This window comes from Watersipora subatra, chromosome 5 (genome assembly GCF_963576615.1).
Source record: "Watersipora subatra chromosome 5, tzWatSuba1.1, whole genome shotgun sequence".
NCBI lineage: Eukaryota > Metazoa > Bryozoa > Gymnolaemata > Cheilostomatida > Watersiporidae > Watersipora > Watersipora subatra.
In genome coordinates, this window is record NC_088712.1 from 56,485,233 (window position 1) to 56,505,918 (window position 20,686).

At 35.6% G+C, this 20,686-nt stretch overlaps 1 protein-coding gene across 1 annotated transcript in view; it reads right to left on the bottom strand.

The window, feature by feature from the left end:
- The window catches only part of LOC137396553 (cytosolic 5'-nucleotidase 1A-like), a 37,215-nt gene extending 16,836 nt beyond the window's left edge, over positions 1–20,379 (bottom strand). Inside the window, exons 1-4 of the mRNA XM_068082865.1 lie at positions 20,279–20,379; positions 15,014–15,296; positions 13,661–13,834; positions 7,074–7,203 (exon numbers count right to left, since the gene is read on the bottom strand). Of these exons, the coding sequence (XP_067938966.1) occupies positions 7,074–7,203; positions 13,661–13,834; positions 15,014–15,262 (553 nt within the window). The 5' untranslated portion in view covers positions 15,263–15,296; positions 20,279–20,379. The remainder of the gene's footprint in view (positions 1–7,073; positions 7,204–13,660; positions 13,835–15,013; positions 15,297–20,278) is intronic.
- Positions 20,380–20,686: the final 307 nt, after the last annotated feature.

Sequence of the window (20,686 nt, forward strand, 5' to 3'; positions counted from 1 at the left end):
CGCGTTAAAAGACTACTACTAGCCTGATACAGTTGCTAATTATTTCTATCACGTTGCAATCAGTTTTTAATGAAAAACCTTAAAATGTAGAGTTGAAAAACGGATTTCGATACGAACAGAAACAATGAATGACGTAACTATTATTAATAAAACCAAATCATTATTAAAAAAAGGGTTTTTGCTGACACCTTTCTACTGATCCATTGTTATTATGGGTTCGTAAAGATTAAGAATGCCAAATAGTATCGGTCAAATAGAAGTGGTAGTCAAATAAAAGTAGTGCTCAAATAGAAGTGACATTCAATTAAATGGTGGCATTCTATTTTTCAACTTTTCTCTCATAATGGCACTCAAATAGAGGTGGCATTCAAATAAAGGTGGCGTTCAAATATATGTGTCGTTCAAATATAGGTAGCATTCAAATAGAAGTGACGGTCAAATAGAGGTGGCGTTCAAATAGAAGTGACGGTCAAATAGAGGTGGCGTTCAAATAGAAGTGACGTCCAAATAGAGGTGGCGTTCAAATAGTGGTAGCGTTCAAATAAAGACGGGGTTCGCATACAGGTTTTACGGTACAGTAATACTTCAACTTACGAGTGCTCTAACGTACGAGAAACTTGAGATACGAGCCAGCTTTTAAGCAAGTTTTAGCACTAACTTACGAGCAATGTTTGAGATACGAGCACGTGAGTCAGTTGCAAAGTATGCCGGAGGTGTTTTATGAGAACAGCATCACTCTGTATTTTTCAACTACTCAGGTTATACTTTTGTACCGTGTTTTCTGCGCGCAATTATCAGTGCAGAACTATGTGAATTAAAAGTACGGTGCGTAGACCGAAAGTTTGCCAGTAAAATGAAAGATAATGGAAAGAAAAAGCAAATGATAACAATTGATATTAAACGGAAAATTATTGTAAAATATGCGAAATGTGTATGCGTGATTGATCTAGCTCAGCAATATGACAGAAATACATCTACAATTATCAAACCGAAGGGTTATTTTCAGGGCATTTAGTTTGCAAAAGGACTAACCATAATGCGTTTCTAAACGACGCAGCGATCTTCACGACCGCTGATGGAGAGACTGCTCAGGCATTGGAAAACATGAAAGTAAACAATTGGCCGGTGACAGCGTAACTGAAACGATGTTTCAATAAAGGCGAAAAGGTCTATATGAAAAGGCCGGTGCTAACTATAAAAATAGACTTTCGGACAAGTTGGCTAGTGGTCGTGCATTAACCCTTTGTGACGACACCAGTGTTCGTTCTAATCGCAACACGTTAAAAGGGCGACAAAGGCAAACGTCCTTAGATAGGTTTATCTTAAAACGGCCGGCTAGTCGTGAAAGCGAAAACAAAGGAAAAATTAGCTAACCAGCGAGAAACTTCCAATCATGAACGCCGAAGAAATTTTAATTACGAAAAATGAAAGTTTGCTTTTAGGTTTGCTTTTAAGTTTGTTTTTTAAGACTTTGATAAAATCCAAATTTATCAAATTCAACTGTTGTAAAGCAGAATAACACTTATATCTCCCTCCCTGGCAAATGCTAGCGTTAGCTGCTACTGTATGTATTTAATTTTACCTTTTTAATTAATCACATTTCCTTGCATTGTGTTTTATTTGTTGCTTTTTGAAAGCATGTGGTAAGTTAGGTCAATAACCAACATGCTTTTTCTGTTACAATATCTTGTTTTGAGTGTTTTATTTGCATTTTTTAGAGTATAGAAACCAATTAATATATATTTAATTGTTCTATATATAAATAAATTGCACCAACATGCGAGTAAATTGACATACGAGCTCAGTCTCGGAACGCATTAAGCTCGTAAGTCGAAGTATGACTGTATATGAATCTCAGTGCTGGTCTGACGTCTGTTTTTTGTACAGGTATAGCGATCAAGTTTTAGGAATGAAAAAACCACTTCGCACTGGATTTGAACTGGAAACAGGCTGTTGAGGTAACCCAATACACTACACTGTCCTTGTCAGGCTATGTAATAGTAAAGCAAATACTTATGCAACACATGTGAAAATACTACTGGTCAACTCAGCAACCACAAGTTGGCTTTACAGCTATTATAGTAAATTAGGCTATGCTAAATTTAGAATATAGACAGAGTTTATATCTATCTTAGACTAGCTTCGCAGTTAATCAAGTTCATTAGGTTATAATTTTACCTGCACAATGCTAGGCATTCAGCTACTATCACTATGTTTCCATGACTCACATAATTCACATGATTCACATAATTCGAATGATTCGCAAGTTGAGTTACTTTGCAGTCAACGTTTCAATAAACACCTGCCGATGATTTAACGCCAGCGCTTGACCCCATAGGTCAAGTATTAGTTTAATTAATGACTCTATAAATAGCTAGGCAATCTTGTCGCACTAAGCTTAGCAGCAATCGTTCGGAACATTGGCTGCTAAAAGGAGGCATCGAGACTGCTAAAATCGAAATAAAAACGACTGAAGCGTGAACATGTTTTTAATGTAATAGATATCGATATTCTAATGTGCATTAATCGCAAGTGCTGTTTCCATGATTTGCAAGCACGATGGATTCGATAAAGTTTTGCGGATCGCCAAACTCGCGGATTTATGCCGTTTCCATGATGCAGATAACTTGCGAATTGGCTCAAATTTCCAAATTATGCGCGTCATGGAAAGGCAGTGTATATATTTGAAGTAATTTGGAATAGCTTCACTGTGTAAACCACTGACAAGCAGATAAATTAATGAATAAGAAAATATAACAGCCGTATGAACAGTCACAACAATGGAAGTGTAACTAGTGCAGCAGAAGGAGTGAAGCCGTAAGGCAACACAAATTTTGACTGCTGGGAAAAAGCATGCTTCAAAAGCACTGGTACCTGTAACGTTTCCAGAAACTTCTAATAACATTTCTATCACCCTTGTTATTCGATTTGATTGTTTATCCTACAGAAGACTGCCAGAATTAGAATTAGAAATAGCCACAGCACAAAGAAGTGCGATGATTCAAAAGAGTTTCAAAATACAAGCAATATTATTTTAATGAATAAAGTTCCTGTTGAGACACGCTGCTACCTTTGTGATATCACTGCTGCAATCATATTATTTTGGCTAATTTTTACCCAGTGAATCAATCTTTCTAGAATTTTCAACACTGTATTTTGTGAGCAAGTGCTCGTCTTTATCACTTTTACACCAGAGCCTCAACTGTCAAGATGTGAGTTCTCTGGCTTTACATATTTCTTACATATATATTTTATATCTGACAGTGACAATCGATTACATCTTACTCATATTATTCAAGCATATTATACATATATTCTGCAAGTATTTTATATGCAAGTATACGGAGTGTCTACAAGTACGTAACTAACTCTCTTCTGGAAAGGTGCAATAAGTTTCAAGGTGTTCTGTGGTGTGTATAAATAAAGCTACATATATACATCCCAACATCAGTGTATCATACGCAACAAAATCCAGGGGAGCAGTTACAGTACCCTTACAGAGAGTGCTCCAAGAGATAAAATTGACATTAGATGTCTAATCCACAGAGAATCTTTGAGAAACTGGAGGAGATTATCTTTGGTGGTATGGTCTGGGCTAACTACAATCCTCCTATAGCCATTAATATCCTGAGGCCGCATCAGCCATGGGATAAAGGTGGTAGTATTTCATCAATATAAAGATGGTACAAAATGATCTGTAACATATGCCAGCAAAACTCTAACTGACGCTCGCTCGATGATGTCAGTCAGCTACAGAAGGATGCCTCATCATTTTGCACTAAACAGGTTTCACCATACTTCATGTGAATGGAAGTTTGTGCTGGTCACATATCACAAGCCACTATTAGCACTGTTTACATGACAAAGCAATGCTAGCTAGCAGACCAGCAAAATAGTCCTTCATTTTCAGTTGGTACCAATATACCATTGTTTACCAGAAAACATTGAATCATATAAGCACACTCTTTCAGCAAACTTTCTATTGGACTGGATGTGAGAGCAAAATATGCAATATTCAGTGCAGTGACAAGATATATGAGAGATGGATGGCCACCTAAGAGGTCAAATAACTGGGGTAGAAAAAAGGTGGAAGGGTCAACCTTCAATGATTTTTAGAAGCCTCTCTCACTGTAGAGAACAACTGTCTACTTTATGGATTCAGAATGAGGATCACTCGAACTCAACAGAGACAGTTTTTGAACTGATACATCTGCAAAATTTTGGTATACAATGAATGAAATAACTAGCTACAACAGCAGTTTCCACTGGCCAAGACGTCACAAATACCATATAACAATGTGACACCGCATGGCACCCCAAAACAGACCAGAAACTGCCTATTCACCCTCGGATGATACTGAAGAGACCATGAAGTCATGTCCACATTGATCATACCATAGACTTCATGGGAATGAACTGGCTGTTACTGGCAGGTCCATAAAAATGACTACTAGCATTACGTAGACTGACTTTGCACACTTGAGTACTCTCACATCATCGTTTCGGACAGCATAAATAGTTTCACATCATATCGGAAGAGTTTCAACAATGTTGTAAATAGTGAAGAATTGTACATCTTAATAGGGCACCATGTCATCTTGGTAGGTTTATGAGCGATTGGTTTAAACATTCAAACAAGCACTGAAGAAGTCCTTACTAGCACCCAGAGAAGCATCCGAGTATAGATTTTTACCAAGTGAATTGCTAAATGGATAGCAGTTATGAACCAAGGTAAATGTTACACAAACCCCACCAGCGCATCTACCAAAAAACAAACAGATGCAATCTGCACAGTTCACTAAGGAACTACAAAAGTAAAAAATTGGAGTACCATGCCATGCACTCCACCAGACACCCAATTAGATAAAAATGTTGTCATTAAGGTTCTAAGGAGTCAAATGGGCAATGCCAAGATTAAACCTACAGGACTTGTCTAAAAATGAAATGTGGATCAACTATGGCCATGATATGCCATACCAAAAGAGGAACAACTACCTGTTGACAATTGCATCCTATTCAATGACTCGCACCAATGATATACAGCCCCCCAAGGATAGCCGACGGCTATCATAAGGGCGGGGTTTAATGATGGAGCCCTGTGAGGATTGTGCTAGCCTGGGTTTCGGAGCAAACACGACTCTTGCAGGGCGGTCGCGTTGCCTTGTTAGGTGTGTGAAAACACGACTCGCTGTTATCATTTCATCAGCTCATTCAGTCAGTAAACTCCGCGGTTCACAATAGCAAACCTTGAATTTCTACAATGTAGGGGTGATACCTAACCAAAATAATGAAACCATGCAAAATAAAACATTTCAAATTACCTTCTTTTAGTAATTTTAAAATTGTTAAAGGTCGTAGTATATGCTTATAGTTGAATATAATTTACGCGAAATTACCCGAACAACTGCCTTTTTTCCTAGTTTTCGATTAATATTTTGCCACCCCTAATATAAAATGGCAAAGTCTTTCATCGTTGTCACATTGTTTTACCTGGTCAATAAGATGGGACAGCAGGCAAAGCTGTGCAGTGTAGTTTTCATATTCAAAATCTAAATACAAAACCGAATTTGGGCTATTTTACGATTGTGACTATTAATATCACGAATGCTTGCGAATAGCAACTGACTGATTATAATGGTGACAATATTGGGATACTATATTTATTTGACAACAAAATGAATTCAACAGATAAGTAAAATAACCACTATAGTTCATAATATTTGTAAATTTACAAGGGGCTTTTATTCAGCATATTTGTTCGTTCGGGTGCCGTGTTTGGGTTCATCCCAACAGAGCTCTATCATTAAACCCCACCCATATGAGAGCCGTCGGCTATCCTTGAGGGGCTGTATAACATTGCTCGCACGCAGCTAAACTAAAAACAGCTGAAACACACTATCGAAAAAACACAAAACCATGCTGGAATCTTAGATCACCAGACGGGGACGAGTATACCCGGGGAAAACCCTACATATTGAGAGATGCAAACCAGCCATAATACATCAGTTATGGAAAGTGTTACATTACTAGCTTTCTAGCTACTATGAGATAGCCAGATACAGCTTTTTAGCAATGCTTACAGCTTCAGGAAAAATGTGTTTATTTTTTCATTAACAAAAGATTCTGTGCTTTATACAAGCTTTGTCATGTTGCATATATGATGGTCTTATCTAGTAAATGTCTGGAACTATGTTACTGTGAACAAAACCTGGAAGGTTTCAACACAATACAGATAAAAGCTGTGACACAATCTTCACAACATTCCAATTATTTAACAACATGATAAGGTTGAAGGCCTTCAATATAGCCAACAATTTCAGCCTATGCTAGTGCTGCATGGTAAGACGATATCATTCGATGTGACGATATATTTCAGTGGATGATTTTATATTTGGTCAGTTTTCAAATCGATATGAATATCGATTTGGCGTGTTTTATTTGCAAAACTGGAGTTGTCCACTCTCCTTATTGTAAAGAGGGGACAAATCCTGTTTTTAACCAATATTGACCAATATTCTTTCATATCGTTCATGTTAAAGCCTAACACTATATATCGATAGAAGACAACTCCAATGTTCGATATTTTTCAATATTCGATATACTTTAAGACCAAATAATCAAATGTACATGCAAAGATATCGTGCAGCACTAGCCTATACTAAACTTTAATCGTTTGACACTCATTGGCAAACTTTAAATAGAAACTACTACATTGCCTTTTGTATGAGTGAACGCAACATGAATAATATGACCTCAAATTTGTGAATACGGGCAGGACTAAACACCCCAAAATATTCCATCAGATATTCATTTTAAAATAGCTATTTTGAAAAAAGTTTTTTTTTGAGCACCGGGAGGTGTATGCAGGAAACTCAAATCTTTTGAATTCTAAGATGAGAATTAATTGAGCAGTATACCAGTAGAACATAGAACCGCAAACATAACAACTAACATAACAATTCACTTGTATATATAAATGGATCTGAAAACAGTTCAAACGTTTAGCCTCTTTTACATTTCATGGTTGGGGGCTCGCTATTAAGGTGAATAAAAGTTCAATACAAGCGACTCACCATGGTGGTTGATGGAGTTGATGAGTTTGATTCCGACATGAGCATGGTTATGACTCATCAATATTACATTGAAGCGTTCCTGCTCTGTTGGGTTTATGGCAAGAAGACATTTGTTCACCTGAGACAATGCCTGCCAACATAACCATAGTTTACATGAGACAATGCCTGCCAACATAACCATATGTTGACATGAGACAATGCCTGCCAACAAAACCATAGTTTACATGAGACTGCGCCTGCCAACACAACCATAGGTTAACATCATACAGCGCTTGTCAATATAGCCCTAGGTTTACATGAGACAGTGCTTGTCAAGAAAACCATAGATTTACATTAGACAGTGCCTACCGATAGAGTCATATGTTTATATGAGACAACGCCTGCCAACATAACCATAGGTTAACATGATACAGTGCTTGTCAATAGAACCATAAGTTTACATGAGACAGTGCCTACCGATAGAACCATAAGTTTACATGAGACAGTGCCTGCCAATAGAATGATAGGTTTACATAAGACAGTGCCTGCCAATAGAACCATAGATTTACATAAGACAGTGCCTACCGATAGAACCATAAGTTTACATGAGACAGTGCCTGCCAATAGAATGATAGGTTTACATAAGACAGTGCTTGTCAATAGAACCATAAGTTTACATGAGACAGTGCCTACCGATAGAACCATAAGTTTACATGAGACAGTGCCTGCCAATAGCATGATAGGTTTACATAAGACAGTGCCTGCCAATAAAACCATAGATTTACATAAGACAGTGCCTACCAATAGAACCATATGTTTACATATTGCTACAGTGCACCTATGGCTCCGTCATCATTATCTCGTGCTCAGGTTGAGTGAATTTTGCTATAGTTTTTTTCATTTTTTCAGTAATTTGTATTTAACCTGATATAATGTATTTACTAATATGCAATTTCTTTTTCTGTATTGTTCATGTTGATAAAATAAACACACACACGCACACACACACTACCGTGTGCAATAGAACCTAATACTTGTCAATAGAACCAGGGGTTAACATGAGCCAGTGCCTGTCCACAGAACCATATGTTTACATGAGACAGTGCATGTCAGTAGAACCATGTTTAAATGAGACAGTGACTACCAATAGAACCATAGGTTTACATAAAACAGTGCCTGCCAATAGAACCATAGGTTCATATGAGACAGTACCTGTAGGTGAAAAACGACCTTCACTTGAAGCTTCTTTAATGATTTTTAATAACACTACACTTTCAAAGAGTTTGTGTGTTCCATGAAAGAAAATATCTTGACAATATATGGATGGAATTTGTCAATCATGATCAACTATCACGTGAGTTGCAGCAAATGGTAGTATTTCATAAACAAAAGCATGCAATTTTCATAAACATCATCAAACGATTTTTCATGACTGCAGTTGTTTTTAAACCGTCGCCGACTATGAGGGCACATTTTAACTAGTTATTACAAACCTGATACATCAGATGACCTTAATTTTTAGGTGTCAAATGTCATGAAACTTGGTGATTCTACATGGAAGACTCTGCCTAACAACAAGGTGTTGATAGACCATTTCACTTGAACATGGTCCAACAGTACCTATAATGGCCTAAACCTACACTAAAAATAATGAAGGAGACTTATATATAAGTAGCTTTGAAAATTAGCCACTATCAGAAGGCTTCCATATCAGATCTTATAAATAAGCTAGAGCTAAATAACTCCACTAAAGTGAGCTGATCACACCATTTAAATGCTCAATGCTGTACTTTTGCTTTAATAAAAATGTGTTAGTCTATAAATTGTATTTATTAAGAAACATCATGAGTTTTTACCAACACTTTGAACCAACAGATTTTTAGATATTTCAGTTCATGAGTGCAATAAAAAGTATACGGTTTTCTATTCCTAACATCGAGTAAAATGCAACAACATCTAGATATTAATTCTGTGTTGTGTAGACAACAAGAGAAAACTATCCACAATATATCAGTTAGCTGTTTACTAAACAACTACCTATTTTTACCATCAAAACATTCACCGAGTGTCTGGAGTTCCCAAAATATTCAAGTGAATATTTCACAAAGTGGTTGGCAAATATTAAATGTATCAAAATAAAAATTAACATTTTTTTCCACTAACTGCTGCAGCACAAATCTTCATGTACCTTTGTTTTCCAAGAAAAAGCCACAGATTGTAGACTGAATGATCAGAACTGTGTGAAGAAGCATTAACAAAATAAATAGTAACCATTTTATTTTGGCTTGAAGCTCCATCAATACCAATGGTTTTGGAAACGGAATTAGAAGAAGTTGTCCTATCTCGTTTAGAAAAACAGGCAGGGCAAGCAAACTCCTAAAATTGTTGAATTTCCAATGTTTATATAAAGTAATCGCTTGCTACATTGCAGTTCAGCCTTCGCGACTTCAGTATATAAAAATAAAAACCACATTACATAGATCTCTCTCATACTCCTACTCCTGCCTGGTATGAATCGACAAGGCCTATTGTGATGGCCGTCACTGCAGTTCCTTGATAGTCTTGTTACATTTTGTGAAGTGTAAAAGTGCTAAGTACGTGTAACGACCTTCATCGTGTATTTTAAATGACCTTGACACACAATTATCTAATGGATCTTTAAAAAAACTGCTTACAATTTATGAAAAAAGTAGCTTTATTAGATACGAGTTTATTTTATTTCACGGATTTCCACATATCGTGGGAGTTGTCAGTCCCTCAGTCACATATCGCGGGGAGCCAGAAGAACTGCAAAAATTGATGCATCGCTAAAACTACCATTGCTGGCTACGGAGCTGCGTGTAACAGATCTTCAATTTGGAACTCGACAGTTGAGCATGTTAGAGTGAACTGTGTATAAATTTCACACCTTAAAACAAATATTTCTAGTTTGTACAAAACCAAACTTGTATTCATTTGCAGAAATTCCCAACAGATAAAGTTGTTATTGATTCACATGTCTCAGCCTAACCAACTGGATAGGAGATGAGGCCAACATTGTTTTTCGAAAGCAGACAACTCTTGATATAGTTTTGATAATGTCTCCTCTGAAGTGGCAGAGTGTGATAAGGAATGTTTATATGACGTTTATAAACCATTAATCAAGATTGACAAGCCACTCAGATAAACGACACCGACAGTTGTGAAATACAACACAAGTACATAACTTAGGAACTCTTAGCAAGCTCAACAAAACTATTCAGTCTGACAGATTAATATTAATACATGTATTGCGCAAAAACATATGGTAGTACGTGACCTTGTATCACGTAAAGCCTATTAAAGTTCCGCTTTCATCATCAATAACAAGGATTTTTAGAGAGCAATAAGGATGTGCCAGTGGAGTTCCAGTGAATCAACTTATTACATGTCTATAAGCAGGTTAAATCCGGCGAATTCATCACATTCTACGCTCAAACAGTAAGATTGTAGATGCATGATACAAGAGGGTGAAAATCGGAAGAGACAAGGCGATTTACTGAGAGTTCTTTGCGAAACTGGAGCTACCAAGTCACATTCCTTCAAACCACAATTAAACTTTGGCCGGATCAAAAGTAGCAATTGAATTTCAACCTGCAGCAAAAGTGATCAAGAAACATTCTGCATGCAGGCGATATTTATTCTAGCAATTCTAGTAAATGACTTAAGTCTCGCGCAGCCAGGCAGTAAGTGATGTTTTTGGCTGTAGTGTATTTGCAGCAATTCAGGTCTTACAACTTCAGTAAACATTGGTTAGTTTGAGTGGCCAAAAAATATCGCTAAAAGCAAAATTTGTCTTGCAGTATGTTAATGTATCTATAAATCCTATAAAGGTTCACTCTACTGTCAGGGAAGTCAAATAAGACTCAGAAGAACTGGCTAAAAAACATATGTAATATTCAGCAGTTTATAATAATGGCTTATAATAAAAAAACATGCTTATCTTTAATAATTATCTAAAATTCGTTATCAATAATTTATTCACTGCTTGCGCCTGGCTGAATTATTATTGCAGCCATTACGACCAGGTATGATATTCACAAAAACTCTGTAGCAAAATTTAAATGGAATTCGATAGATGACAACTCTGCTGATCCTAACAAATAATAATTATTAACCCGTCTTCCCAACAATTGATTAAAAGTGCAAGAGGATTGACTTATATATAGGATTGATTTATCACTAATAATAAGTTTATAACTAATAATAATAGTTGCATAAGAAAATGACTGACATAATAATCAACGCTATGTTTTACCTGTTTATTTGAAAGTTCATTTTATCTGTTTATTTTAAAGCTGGTAAAAACTCGTATCACCAAAAAATCACTGTATATGTACAACAAAATGTGTGATAAACTTCACGCAAAATGTCTAATGAGGTTCTAGGGATTTGTCTAAGAAGAATGCTAACTTATTAAATTTAAAAGAGATGACATGTAGCAAAACTTTTATAAAAAAGAGTTGTGTTTGTATTTGAATAATTTGACTAAACTTAACACTAAACTAGACACTAAACAGAATACACATGTATATTTGAGATATTTATAAACATCATGAGTTCGTACAGTCAATACTTCCAATATTTAAGTCAAATTGTTTGTATGATTCACTTTGGCACAATGGCTGAATAATTATGATGGTGTGGCCAGTATTCGGTTTTGACGCACTAGCCAGAGAGTTAAGGTTCAAACACACTAGGCGATACTCAGTGTGATATCACGCTGTGTGGTGCTAATCTGTGCTAGAACTCGCTCAGCGAGCTAATGTAGAGCAATAAACATTCTCTATCACAAATTTATCAAAGAAATGCATTTCAATTGGTTGGTTTTTCCCAGAATGCAATTCTATGGCTTCGATTTTTTCGTAACAATGTTTACCAACAAACAGCAACAACCTTTTGCTATTTTGTTACGATTGAAACATCATGAAAAGGAATACTGAATTGTTCATGAATTTAATAAGACCAATTCCATCCCTGAACGCCACAAGAACGTGCCCATTGAACAACACACATTGTGAGCATGCCCATGTTATGGTTTGCTAATGAATCGCTCAAGTGTGTTTAAGCACACGCCAGTGTTATCTCTGCACTCCTCATGACGCATGAGATAAAATTGCCTAGAGTGCTTGCACCTTTAGAGATATGACAATGGCAAAGTCTATTGCAGTTACTCGCCGTAAATAAGACAACTTTGCTTCAGTCAAATGTAATTTTTTGTGTGAATGAAATACAGCTGTTAGTAGGATCTATTTTTGTGTTGAATCTTAGGCTATCTTAATCAAGATTTTACAAAGGACAATATGTCAAATGGTAACAATGTATAGTCCATAGCCTTAAAGGTTGACTTGCAATTAAATTCCCATTATAGTTTTTTGGTATTAAAATATTCCTCATGTCTTACTCTGTTGTGTTGCAGGTGCCAAATATGTGGAAATGTGATTACAAGCTCTTAAAAGCTCAAAAACGAACAGTTAATCACGAAAATACCGTAGATTTGAATCATTTTCCAAAACAGCTCAAATGGGACACAGTTGAACACGATGGCTTCTGTTTACATTTTCATGCAAACACAATCATCAAAATATTTTCACAAATATACTTCACGCATTCAGTAAAGCCATGTCTATGCTCTTTATGTGTCTATTTCATCATCATCATAATGCTGTCACTTTGAGCACTGATATCCCAAAGACTACCGTAAAAACTCGTTTAATTTTTTAACTTTAGCTCAAAGGAGTGCATATCATCCTCTGACAAACATGAGGAGCCTGTTGGTCACCTGTGACAGTCGAAAACGCAGAAAAAATTGGTTGAGCTGTTTGGCAGGAAGTATGGGTCGCATGATCAGATTACGACTAGATGATTAGACCAAGCCAAAACTAAACTGTGAAGTAGAGAGCATCTATATTTGATACGGGCTTTTTGATAGAACCCTAAGTGTTTGTCATAAACTAGTGCTACAGGTCACTTTATACTGAGCCTTTTATTGGACTTTCAATTTCCGAGATAATATCACGTGTCAGAACAACAACTAAAATGTTTGAGAACGTCATCGAAATAAAGAGATTCCAAACTATGACGTTTTTGTGATGGCTGCAATTATCTGTTCGTTTTTTAGTTTTTAAAAGCTTGTAATCACATTTCCACATATTTTGCACCTACATCACAGCAGAATGAGACATGGTGAACCTTTTGATACCAGATAGCTGTAATGGGAATTTTGTTGCAAGTAAACCTTTAAGGTAGCAAAATTGAAGTTTTTTTCAGATTTAAAAACATATTTATATACCAATGTGTGCAGTAGCATGTGCTCTCTCAGAATGTATGCATTTTATAGATGTAAAATAGTGTAAACTCTAAAAAAAAATTTTTTTATTATAACTCCGTAATAACTAGGTCATACAAAAAACGCAGGAATTCAACTCTGATGACCTATTCCTTTACATAATATTATATTTTCTGCCTATTGAGCTATTACGCAAGTATTATAATACTGTCTGTATTAGTATGCTGTAGCACATAATAATTACCAGGAAAGTTGTTAACTCCCTTTTCATGTAAACATGTGTGCTAAACTTATAACTTACCTGGATGAAAGGAAATGCTGCGCCAGGCGGGAAAGGGTCAGCTTCAGTTCTCATGATCCCATCTAAATAGTCAGAGAACTTTCCTGGTTCTTCTGTCCAATCATAGTTGATACCCGTGTCAAAAAGAGCTCGACTAGAAACTGCTATATTCACTGCCTGGGATGGGTCCTTACCCTGTAGAAAAGAAGATATTAGATTTTATCGAGTGCAAATTTTGTAAAAACCACAGTGTGCAAAACATGACTTTGATGGTGGCATCATTAGATATCCGTAAGACTATAGTCTAACTTTAATGAGAGAGCATAGCCGTCTATCAGCATGAAATAATACTGCAGTGAAACAACAATAAATAAGATGCACTTAAATGGTAACATATAAACTCAACATACGTATAACTTTAATGATTCTAGAACTGTTAAAACTATTAGGAAACTGTTAAAACTTGCCGAAAGAATACTCTGTAATTTGTTCATTTCATTAATTTCTTAATACATCCAGAAAATAGCATATAAATATGTAATAATAAAAGAGCATTTATATGTTTACTTGCCATATAACTATGGCAAGTAAACAAGTGCATCACATAACAGATGTAAAAAAATTAATATAAATATTAATAATAATGTAAAACAATGTAATTGTTTTCTAATTATAAATCTAAATTTATAATTAGAAAACAATAATAATATTGTTTTCTAATTATAAATTTAGAAAACAAGTTTTCTGTTATTTTACTCTAGCATACAAAATTGTGGGCTTAGAACTGAAGGAGACAGTGGTAGTGATAGAGAATTTATTCCAGCCAAATCTAGATGAAGTTTACACTACATTAGTTTATGTATTATTTACACAATATCGTACTTTCTCTTTAATTTTCAAAAATTACAAGTTTACAAAAATGAGACACTTTGATAAGCTTCAAATGTGGTATGTTTGAAATTACTTCAGGTAAAGGAGAAAATTTTTGCTCATCGTTCACGTTGCACATTGAAAAATGCGCATGTAAAGGCAATACTTGAGGTAGAAATTTAATTTCATGGAGTAACTACCAGCAGCTTTTAGCATTTAAACTTTAGTTGATTCTCAAGTACATTACAAGTTTCTGCCATCATAGAACCAAGACATTTACATAGCAACAATGATACAGCAGTTTTGATAACAGCCATTCAACAAAGCCTGCAAATGAAACCTCCACACAATACCGATTAGAGACAAACGGATGAGTACTCAGCCAGAACTGGTGTAAATACCGAATACATGTGGATGCTACACAAGCTAAGATTTTAATAAGAGCATCATGATGAACATGACAATCATAAATGCAAAGAGATCGCAGCAAGCGTTAGCACCAACCGGTTGAAGAGGCACAGGATCTACAGAGAGACAATGTGAGAGTTTCTTTCTAACCACAGCATGAGTAGTCCCGTCACCATTTGCTGTTAAATCAATTGATGGAACGTCTGAGGCCGCATTCTCTGTTACCGCAGCATCTGATTTGGGTTGCTTAGGTTCAGTAACAACTTGGGAGTTTGACAGTGAGACAACATTATTGCTAGATTCATCCGCTTTACGTTTCGTACTTCTACTAGATCTCGAGGCCATTGTACCAGTTATTGGCTTTCAGTATTCAAACTTTCTACAAAATATTTGACAGCAACGCTTCAAAACATCAAAACAATAATGTTTCAATGAAGATATACATGTATTCTAAAACAGAGTTCATCAAAGAAATCAGAGTTTCGTCCTAAGTTGTGTCAATTTGTCCTTGCCATAGCTTAATCGATATAGATCCATATATATATATAGTTTTGGGTTAGTCATCAAAACACACCATCATGGACTACATAAATCCAGTCTATGGAATGTGCTGCCCTTTCACGACTTTCTCCATTGAAGCATTCTACTGTTGACATGCAGGAACGCATTTTGCAAATCACAGATGACCAAAGAATGGTCATTGCACTATTTAATCACGATTTGGTTTCATAATATTTCTATGTTAACTTAAGAAACTAGCTTTTATTTTCAATAACATCTGTTTTCAATGCTAAAAACAATAATGGTGATCTCACAAGCTCAGAAACAGCATTTCAAAAGCAATCCATTTAGCAAAGATACAATAATTGCATATAAAATAGCAGCGAACCTCAAAAATATTTTTTGTCAAAACATTGCAAAAAATATGGAGTTTTTCTCCCAATTTGGCACTCAGTGTATATTTTTTAAAGAAACTAAGGTAGAATATTTTTTAGTTGAAAAATCATGCCCTCTACAGAAAATAAATTAATACAATGTTTCTGAAACTCATAAAACAGAATAATAGTTTCTAAGCCTTTCGATAAGTTTATTGTCTAGACAAAGTTGACTTGCAGATTACTAGGTATAGTACCATCATCTGAACCAAAACTGTAAATTTCTTGTTGAATCATGTTCAGGAAAAATGATCAGTTTGCACTAAGAGATTAATCAACTTTGTGCAAACAGATAATTAATTTTATTAATTCAGTAGAATCATCTAATTTCAGGATTTGAAGGATCAGTTTTTGTGACTGGCTAAAATATAAATGTTTATTTGACCACTGCTCAAACAATAATTAACCTTAACGCACCAATTGGTAAAGTAATAATAGAGTGTTGTTGTCTTAAAAGGATTCTTTTTTCCATTTATATTTCAGATACAAACATTATCACAGGTTCAAACTTTCAATAATTAAGTCAAATGGTTAGTATGATTTTCTTTGGTACACAATGAAAATCAATTGTATAATGATAGTATGACTAGTACTTGGGTCATACCATCATCATTATTTCCTAAATGTTTCAAACGACGGTGATCTATTTACACAGTTAAGGTTCTTCGCTAGACATCAGCAAAAAGTCTGACCTTGAACAACAGTCATCAACTATGAGCACATTTTACCATCCTAAAACCAAAGCTGAAACAGTTTCCTTAGCTGAATAAAGAATATAAAAACTATTATATAACATAATTAGTAGATGATTGACTATTATTGGATGAAGCAACAAAGCAACAATGCCTTTTGGACTATAAAATAAGAAAATCCTTTATTTGTATTTTAAAGGTTGACTTGCAACAAAATTCACCTTACAGTTATTTGGTATCAACATATTCACCATGTCTTACTATGCTGGGTTGTAGGTGCATAATATATGGAAATGTGATTACAAGCTCTTAAAAGCTCAAAAATGAACAGTTAATCGCCGCCATCACTAAACTGCCATAGATTACAATCCCTTTCCAAAATGGCTCAAATGGGACGTAGTTGTACAAGATGACTTGTGTTTACAATTTCATGCAACCTCATTCGTCAAAGTATTTTCACAAATATACTTCCCGCATTCAATAAAACCATGTCGATTGTCCTTATGAGCCTATTTCATCACCATTCTAATGCTGTCACTTTGAGCACTGATATCTCAAAACCTACTGTAAAAATTTGTTTAAATTTTTAACCTTAGACCGAAGGAGTGCATATCATCCTCTGATAAACATGACGAGCATGTTGGTCACCTGTGATGGTCGAAAAATACTGCAGAAACTATTCACGCTGTTTGGCAGGAAGTACGGGTTACATGATCAGATTACGGCTAGATGATCAGACCAAGCCGAAACAAAACTGTAAAGTAGCGAGCATCTATATTTGATACAAGCTTTACAGTAAAACCACGAAGTGTTTATCATAAACTAGAGCTATGACAAGTTTTATATTGAGCTTTTTTTTGGCCTTCCAATTCACGTGAGAACATCACGTGTCGAAACAATAACCAAATGGATTGATTCCGATCTACGGCGGTTTCGTAATAGCGGCGATTAACTGTTCGTTTTTGAGAGCTTGTAATCACATTTCCACATATCTTGCACCTACAACACAGCAGAGTAAGAAATGATAAATCTTTTGATACCAAATAACTGTAATGTGAATTTTGTTGCAAGTCAACCTTTAAAAAATGATGTCTCAACTATATTCTTTGTAGTGAATAAATTACTTCAACGTTGATGAATGCCTAAAATCTAAAAACCATTAAAACACTCTTCCAAGTTGTATCAGCGATGTTTCTGTCAGCAATAAAAACCTAAGCATCAGATTTCATTACATTCAGACTAATGTTTCTTGTATAGAAATAATTTTTGGTCAAGCCCAATATTGAAAATAAATAATTTTGCGGGATAAGTTTGGATGCAAAGCATAGATCACAGTAACTGGTTATTTACAAGCTGCTTTCAACATTATTTGTATTATTTTCACATGATTTTCTTCACACAGCAAAGCCCCATCGAGACAAGTAGACAATCAATTTGCCTACTTCTTCTGGTTAAAAACGAGCATTTAAATAAGAATCGGCATAAAAATTAATTACACACGCCTTGTTGAAAATGAATGGTGTTAAAGTGATAATCGCAACGAACAAGAGGAAAAGGCTACAGTCATTATGTTATTTAAGAATGAGACTAATTTTTATGTTTGAACTAATCAACAGAGTATTGTGTAAGAAGCATGTACCAGCTAATATAGATGTTATGTAAGGTAGTTATTTGCCTTGTAATTTCCTTTTGACTAAATAGATGTAAAACAGTACAGTTCATAGTAGCAAATGATTGTGTTGAACTTACTGGAAGTGTTAGTAGGTTTAATTTGAACATGGCCATTATGAACAACCACATTTTCCAAGCTTGTATTCACATGTGGTTGGAACCATGTTCGGCAACAGACATTGTTTGAATGTGCCTTGAATGCTTTGTATCTTATGAAGGTCTGATGATTATTAAACTTATTGTGACTTGCATTATCGTAAGTGATGCCTGCAAAAAACCTGGCATGGAAACTTGAAGAAGCTAAAGTCATAAAAAATTATTTTTTGCAAAAATGAATTGAAACTTCATACAACAGTTGAAAGGAGGAGATGCCATGTCAGCTGTTACTATAAGTAAATGAAACAAAATTGAACGTTTTGCAGATGGTCTTTAGAGTTGAATTTACAATATTTTCCCTTAAGTAGCATGAAAAATAAAACGAAAAATCACTCCCAATGAAAAACTTCACCAAGCAACCAATTGGCTTGCATAGGTATATATGTGTTCGCCCAACTAATAGTTGTTCATAAAAAGAACACCCTAGCCCAAGGAGTTGCTAGAAAATACATGCAGTTAAAACAAAATAATACTACTGTTATTTTCTGCATTGCTCATCCAATGCTCACACATGTGTGAGATCTACACATACGAGACTGTGTAAAGTGCAACCTTTGTCTGTAGGGGTGCTCTTTGGTTGAGTAACAAAATTATCTAAGAATTCGAACCGACGTCTGTAAACAATAACGCAAAAATCCTAGCAAAAGTCAGACAAATAAGGTTGATACATTCCATCTATGCTAAGCAAAACTGGATTACACAAATGACAAGAATATTTCGCAATATAAGGCATTGTGGAGCTCAAATGCTGTTGCATGAAAATATCTCGAAAACAACATACCAACAGGGAATGCAGCCAGACCGCAACTTAAGCATACAATATGCACAAGCAGCAAGACACCCAAAGATATCATAAGATAGAATAACTAGAAAATGTCAAAAGCAAATTAGAAGTTTCAAAATTGGAGGCATCAATCATATAAATTGTGTCAACAACGGGTGGAGAACATACCAAAGGGATGTTGAAGCAATTAAATCTATAAACTACCACTAGAAAACCACTCAAGAAACATTGGAGATGAATCAAATGATTACACCTATACAGATCTACAATTCTGTCAAACATGACCTAGACTCCAGGAGTAAGTCACGAGCTCCGCCCTACATGTCTACATCACACGGACCAGCTGAACACGTAAGCAAACAAGATATATTCACACACCTGACATAAAGCATTAATCCTTAAAACTCAACCTACTGCAACAGGCTATCTGTCCCATATACCAGACATCTATAAAAGAAAACAGCTTCAATGATTCAGCCTCTCTTTTCTGAGGGCCTGCTTAGGCGCTCTCCCTTCTGTCTGCTAAGGAGCCTCTCTCGCTCCCCTGTCTATGGAGCCTCATTCCCCTTCATCAGTTGAGTCTCTTCTGCGTAACCATCTCAAATACCAAACTACCTATGAACTGTCACAGCTCTCGTTTGACTGTCGATCCTCACAGCCGTACGGGACTGAGCAAACACGCATGGACGACTGTTCGAGTAAGGATGTAGCCTTCATTCGCTATTCTAATCATTTGTCATTAATATTATTGTTTTAGAATTTTACTAGTTGTGTATTTAATTGTTTGACTTATATAATAAAGAGGAAAATTGTACTGGTAAATATCAGTATTGCTTGTAATATAGCTTAACGCCTTCACAAGTACCTGAACCAATAATAATCAAAGTAGTTCTCACAAGCTAAACAAAAGTGCACAAACTAAACATAGTCCAAAAAGAATAACATGAGAAAAGAATTTCAACCCTGATGTTTTGTGTAGATTCGGATTAGTTATGCATAATAAAATTTCTCCCTAAACACATAACAATGCTGTTCAGCATAATTTTTCAAACATGATGCATAACGCTAAAAGGACTGAAAGGCAAGAGATTAGCTAAGCTACAAAACCAATTTTCTTACGAGCCCTGACCCCAGCCTCCTACTAATTCTTTCTCAGTATGACTTGACACCAGTGATTTTACGACTGATATCCCGGCTCTGAGATGAGACATGATTGGATACTGTTCAAAATAAGAGGCATAAGTCACGTAGCTTCGGAGTAAATATTGTACTATTAACGCAATAAAAAAAATGTTCCAGATTGGCAACTGCAAAAACATCGTGATCGAAACTGTGAGCCATACCCGTTAGGATCCTGATAAAAAAATGTATGCATGTAGATGTACGCACGTAATTTCACACCAAGATTAACCATCGTCGAGACAGTTTTTGCTAATAGTAAATAGACCTCGTAACGGCGGGTCCGTTATCGCTCCGAACGATACGCTTCGCCGGCTCGAAACTGCTATTAGCTAGGGTTTATTTGATAATC